Source organism: Apodemus sylvaticus, chromosome 1 (assembly GCF_947179515.1).
Source record: "Apodemus sylvaticus chromosome 1, mApoSyl1.1, whole genome shotgun sequence".
NCBI lineage: Eukaryota > Metazoa > Chordata > Mammalia > Rodentia > Muridae > Apodemus > Apodemus sylvaticus.
Genome location: NC_067472.1, coordinates 142,389,529 through 142,395,528, shown reverse-complemented (window position 1 = coordinate 142,395,528; position 6,000 = coordinate 142,389,529). Strand labels below are relative to the sequence as shown.

The following is a 6,000-nucleotide window of genomic DNA, read 5'->3' as shown; positions in this document are numbered from 1 at the left end:
AAGGGATGGAGAGATGGCTCAGCGGTTAAGAGCACTGACTGCTCTTCCAGAGGTCCCGAGTTCAATTCCCAGCAACCACATGGTGGCTCACAACCACCTGTAATAGGATCTGATGCCCTCCTCTGGTGTGTCTGAGGAGAGCCACAACATACTCACATACATAGAATAAATAAATCTTTAAAAAAATAAAAAGAAGAGGAAAAGATAACCATGTGGGATAAGAGGAAGGCCCTGTCTCCTGTGCTAGGGCTCTGCTGGCCTCCCGGGAGTGGGAGTAGGCTGCAGGGCGTGGTGCCCGTAGTGTGTTCTCAGAGTGTGGTACCTTTGGCGTTCTCGGACAGCACGGTGTTGAGGCTGCCCAGCGGGGCAAGCTCCAGGGCGAAGCAGAGTGGGTGGATACTGATGCCGATGAGGGACACGATGCAGGGGTGCTGCAGGGCGTGCAGCATGCTGGCCTCCTGACGGAAATCCGAGAAGTTCTTCATGGCGTCCATGGCTCTCAGGTGCCTCAGCATGGTGTCTGCAGGACAGAGCAAGGCCATCAACTATCTCAGAGGAATGGCAGGTGCAGGGCACGGGCCTCCCCGCTGGACCTCAGGCAAGGCAGGCCCAGGTCTAGGCCGGGTAGGTCGCCCTCTAAGGGTCACATGACACGAGGCCCGGCCACACTTAGCTTTGCATTACAGGGATTTGGGTCAGGCAAGATGGCTTTATATTTGAAAGTACACACTGTATGAAGGACTGTAATACTGACGGCCAGGATTTGGCCTTGAAGGCTGGGTTGAGACTAAGACAGGATAGAAAGTCAGGGAAAATTAAGGCGTGGTAGAAGGAAAGAAACACTTTACCTGGCATCTGATCACCTCCGTCCAACTAGGAACCTAGAAAACATCACCACAACTGACAGACCTACCCAGAGTGCCCTCAGGGATGTCAGCCCCTTCCCTAAGCTGCTCTTGTAAAAGGAGTGCTCAGGTCCAGAAAAGAGCTATGCTTGCCCGAGACAGACCGAGGGAGACCTTAGAGCTTCCCTCCTCAGTATCCTCGCTCCACACCAGCCCTCAACAACTACCTAGTAAAACCTCGTCAAGAGGGAAAGTCTTTAAGATGGGAGCAACAGGTGAGCTAGATCATAGTTTTGTACTTATTAGACTTTGCTTGATTTTTTTGAGCCTGGTTATTGATTTCAGGTACAAAATTACAGACACACACACATACCCCTACACACACACACCTGCACACATGTGTACACACATACATGCACATACACACTCTAAGGCACTTAAGCGCCGACTCTCCTGAGTGGCCACACCCACGTCTTAGGTGGATGCTATTATCCTTTCTTTAAAGATGTCTCTTTTCCCCTCTGATGGCCTCCTCTTACATCCATGGTGTGCACTGTCTGTTTCTATAAAGAGACAGCTTTGTTAACTTTGCTTCACTGTGATTGGCCCTGAGATCCTTTTCTGGGCTGTGTTCAGGGACCCCAAAGGGAGGTGCTCAGGCTACTGCAGCTGCGCTGTGTCTTCTAGCTGCAAATGACAACAAGAACGAATGCGGCCTTGTCATTTGTGACAGTTGCTGGGCCCTCCGTAAGTTCCCTCAGGCTTCCTCAAGGGAGGACGGCCCCAGGGCTCCAACCTCATGGCTTAGAGAATGCCCTTACAGCCACAGCTGTCACTCACTCGGAGGCCCCAGTGACCTTATTTCCTTCATATCCCCTTATCGTGTTCAAGGCTGGCCCAGGGCTGGAGAGATGGCTCAGCAGTTCAGAGCACTGAATGCTCTTCTAGAGGTCCTGGGTTCAATTCCTAGCAACCACATGGTGGCTCACAAACATCTGTAATGGGATCTGATGCCCTCTTCAGGTGTGTCTGAAGAAAGCTACAGTGAACTCATAAAAGTGAAATAAATAACTAACTCTCAAAGGCTGGCCCAGGCACTATTTTGAAGATAATTCGTTCCCTTCCCCTCCACCCTCAGGGTCACTGCAGGCTACCTTATTCCTTATCAAGTAGCCAGAACTAGTGAAGGCAGAAACCACCATCATAATCATCAGCCCACAGTGAGACATCTGTCCACTGCTGCCAGCCTGTGACATTCACATTAGAGGAGAAAGGTCTACAGCAGGGATGAGTGATTTCCAGCCATGCTGTCACTTCTTCCAGCATCCTTGACACTCATGCATCTCAGGTAGGATGGCCTGCAGGAGACTCTGGAGTCTCAGGACAGCGCCTCTGGCTGTGGCCGTCCATACAAGGTCATCTATCTATGAAGCCACTAGGCAGGGTAGAACAGAGTCCTGACTATTTTATTTCCTGTTTCTATTCCTTCCTCACAGATTTTAAAGTTGGGCTTTGATGCCCGAGTGGCTGTGCAAGGCCTTGAGTGGACTGGCCATTCATTCGGCTGCTAAGGGAAAGGGTCCGTTCTCACACTGGCTCTTTAGCCCATTAAAATTTTATTTTTTATTACAGGGTTGATAATATTTCAATCTCCAGGATGGAGAGATGGATCAGTGGTTAAGGGCACTGATTGCTCTTCCGAAGGTCCTGAGTTCAAATCCCAGAAACCACGTGGTGGCTCACAACCAACCGTAATGAGATCTGATGCCCTCTTCTGGTGTGTCTGAAAATAGCTACAGTATACTTACATATAATCAATCAATCAATCAATCAATCTTAAAAAAAAAGATTCCAAGCCCCACTCAGTGAGTTCGCTGTCTTCTCTCAGGCCAGCAGGGTCACCTCTGCCATGTGCAGGCTCCCTGAGCCCACTTCCCAGGCAGGCCTGTGGAGCCCTGGAAGAACCCTGCTGTGACCCCTGTGTTCATGAGTCTGTTGGGTTGGCTCTTCCCTTGTCAGCTCCTGGCTTGGGCTCAGCACACAGGCATTGGATGCTCCATGAGTCAAATTACCCAGTTAGGACTCAGGGTACCCTTGTTCACCCCAATTCCAGGTGCTCTTTATTACCACTGTGGAGGGTATTTTCTAATGGGCACTGTGGGGTACGAAGCACCATTGAGTTCTCACAGTCTGCGTTAAGTCTAGGATTTCCCCAGGGGACTTTTATCCGCTTGAGGTTTGTCAAGTAAGTCTGCTACATCAGTGCAGAAACCAATATTCTCCTCTATGAATTGCAAATTGGTTCCTTTCTTTCCAGTTTCTATGATTCTAATTTTTCTACCAAAGAACATACAGTGGCTTTGTGACCACAGTGTGACCTGTCCTGGACGAGGGGCAGTTCTGCTGTGTGGAGGGCGGAGCCTGGGCTGAGCACAAAGCGGTGCTGTGGTTAGAACGTGTCTCCCCCCACACCCCTCAAGGTTCACCCTCAATGCTCACGTGTGGAAAACCTAGTGTAGCCTTTTCAAGACTGAGTCAGTTATTGGGGTGGGCTTGTTAGAAATGGAAATACAGCCCCCTCCTTGGCCTCTGCCTCCCCACTCTCTCGCTGTTTGCCTTCTGGGATGATATAATATGGCGATCCTCCAGCACTAAGCTCTGGGCTCTCTCACATGCCACAACCTTGAGCCAAAGAACTTGCTTTGTAAGCAGTTCCCCAGCATGGGGTATTCTGTGGTAGCAACAGAAATGGATTAACGGGAGCCCTCAAGACACCTCTCACTGGAAAGTGGTCTTGGACTGCATTTGATATGCCTGTCTGAGTGTGCTGCCTCTTGGCTTTCTTGGGGGGAGGTGTGTGGTGTTGGGGGTGGGGAGGCCATCCAAAATATCTATTTACAAAATTTGCCTCATTCTCTTGTCTTTCATTATTCAGCTTTCTGCTTATACTGGACATGGGGCCCTGCAGATGAGGAGTCGGCCTGATACCAGACTCTAGAGAGAATCTCTTGTACTGAGTGGACGCATCACCTGTCAATAAAAAAACCTATGGCCAATGAGATAAGGCAGGAAACAGGAGGTGAGAGTTCTGGAAGAAAGAGAAAGAAAAAGAGAGAGAGATATAGAGAGAGACAGAGACAGACAGGGAGACACAGAGAGAGAAAGGCATTCTGGGAAATAGTCAGATGTGGGAGGTTCACCCCAGAACACTGAAGGAGAGGTAACTCACCTCTGGAAGAACATAGACTAGAATAAACTCAATAATTGAGCTATGAGCTAGTCAGGGAACAGAGTCAAAAATATTGGCTTATGCATTTACTCATATATAAGAAGTCTCGTAATAAGGATACATGTTCCACTATGTTCATAGCAGCCCTATTTATAATAGCCAGAAGTTGGAAAGAACCCAGGAATCCCTCAACAGAAGAATGGATGCAAAAAATGTGGTATATATACACAATGGAGTACTATTCAGCCATTAGAAACAATGAATTCATGACATTCTTAAGCAAATGAATGGAGCTGGAGAACATCATACTAAGTGAGGTAACCCAGTCTCAAAAGATCAGTCATGGTATGCACTCACTGATAAGTGGATATTAGCCTGGAAAACTGGAATACCCAAAACATAATCCACACATCAAATGAGGTACAAGAAGAACGAAGGAGTGGTCCCTTGTTCTGGACTCAGTGAAGCAGCATAGGGCAAAACCAGAACAGGGAAGTGGGAAGGCGTGGGTGGGAGAACAGGGGGAGGGACGGGGGCTTATGGGACTTTCGGGGAGTAGGGGGCCAGAAAAGGGGAAATCATTTGAAATGTAAATAAAAAATAAATTGAATAAAAAAAATTAAAAGAAAAAAAAATTAAAAGAAAAAGAAAATTAAAACAAAAAAAAAAAAAGAGAGAGAGAGAAGTCTCAGGGTCCTTGTTTCTGGGAACAAAGTGGTCGGGTAGAAAGCCATGAGGTCCCAGGTGGCTTCTACCACGTCAGCCTGCCCATCCATGTGTGCCAGGCCTTTGGCAGGCACAAACCAGATATAGCAGGAGTGGTCTCTGCTAACACACACTTCCATCTTGACAGGCAGCAATGCTGAGGCCTCACTTGGCTTGAATCTCCATCGTGTACTCCCCAACCTGCCAGGGCAGGCGCAAAGCAGAGCCGGGCCAGCTATACCAGCCCCCAAATCCTCCTCACCTCCTGCCCCGTGTGCGTGCACACGTGACCTCTGCCCTCCCTCCCTGCATCTGAAGAAACAAGAGTGCTGGCTCTAACTCCCTTACCTGCTGGGGCGGAAGCAGGATTCTTGAACTTTTTGATATGGAACCTCTTCACAGCCACGGGCTGGCCCTGGTACCGGGCCTGGTAGATGACTGTCCCACTGCCACCTTGGCCCAGGATGCTGTTCTCACCCTCTGTGTGCTCCAGCTTGCTGTTCTCCAGGAAGAGCCTACAGCACACACACACAGTGAAGGGGTCAGCCTCCAAGCCCAGGCAGGGCGTGCCCTAGACTTGGTGACTAGTTTTCCCTCTGGGGGAATAACAGTTCAAAGCCACCCGTGAGGTTGGCCTGATCTACGCTAACTCCGGATCTATCACATGCCAGGGGGTCAACCTGTACGGCCTACACAGTCTCGGTCTCCTCCGCTGTATGGTGGATGTGACACAGGCACACACTGGAGATGCGGAAGAAGCCCGGCCTGGGCTCTGATGATAGTGGGTGCAGCACAAGGATCCCTCTCTCTGTTTTACTCTGGAGCTTTTGCGCATTGACAGCTGTCATCCTTGGATACATGGTACTATTCGTCGGTAGCTTTAATTTTAGGTAAGATCATCCTCTGTCCCACAGAGCTAGTATCCTCATGACTGGAGACTAGGGTTTCATAAGGGAGTTTTAGTATCTTTGCTGATCTAGAGCTTTGTGAAGACAGATTTCTGTTGGGCTTCTGGAAACATCGCCACTTCTTCTCAACCCCGTCAGCCTTCTGGGAAGACCCTTGGGCCTGGTGGCCTCTGGAGTAAGCAGCTGAGAAACATGGGGCTGAGCTAGGTCTTTCCATGAGGCTCAGAGGGAGGATGAGGCAGAAGGCGGCTTCAGGGTACAGAGGTGCAGGCCTTGACATTAGTGCTTGGAGACCAGCATGCAGGGCTTGGGG

At 49.5% G+C, this 6,000-nt stretch overlaps 1 protein-coding gene across 1 annotated transcript in view; it reads right to left on the bottom strand.

Moving 5' to 3' along the window:
• The window catches only part of Lrrk1 (leucine rich repeat kinase 1), a 138,270-nt gene that overhangs the window by 17,050 nt on the left and 115,220 nt on the right, over positions 1-6,000 (bottom strand). The window contains 2 exon segments of the mRNA XM_052161140.1: positions 323-520; positions 5,128-5,294. Of these exon segments, the coding sequence (XP_052017100.1) occupies positions 323-520; positions 5,128-5,294 (365 nt within the window).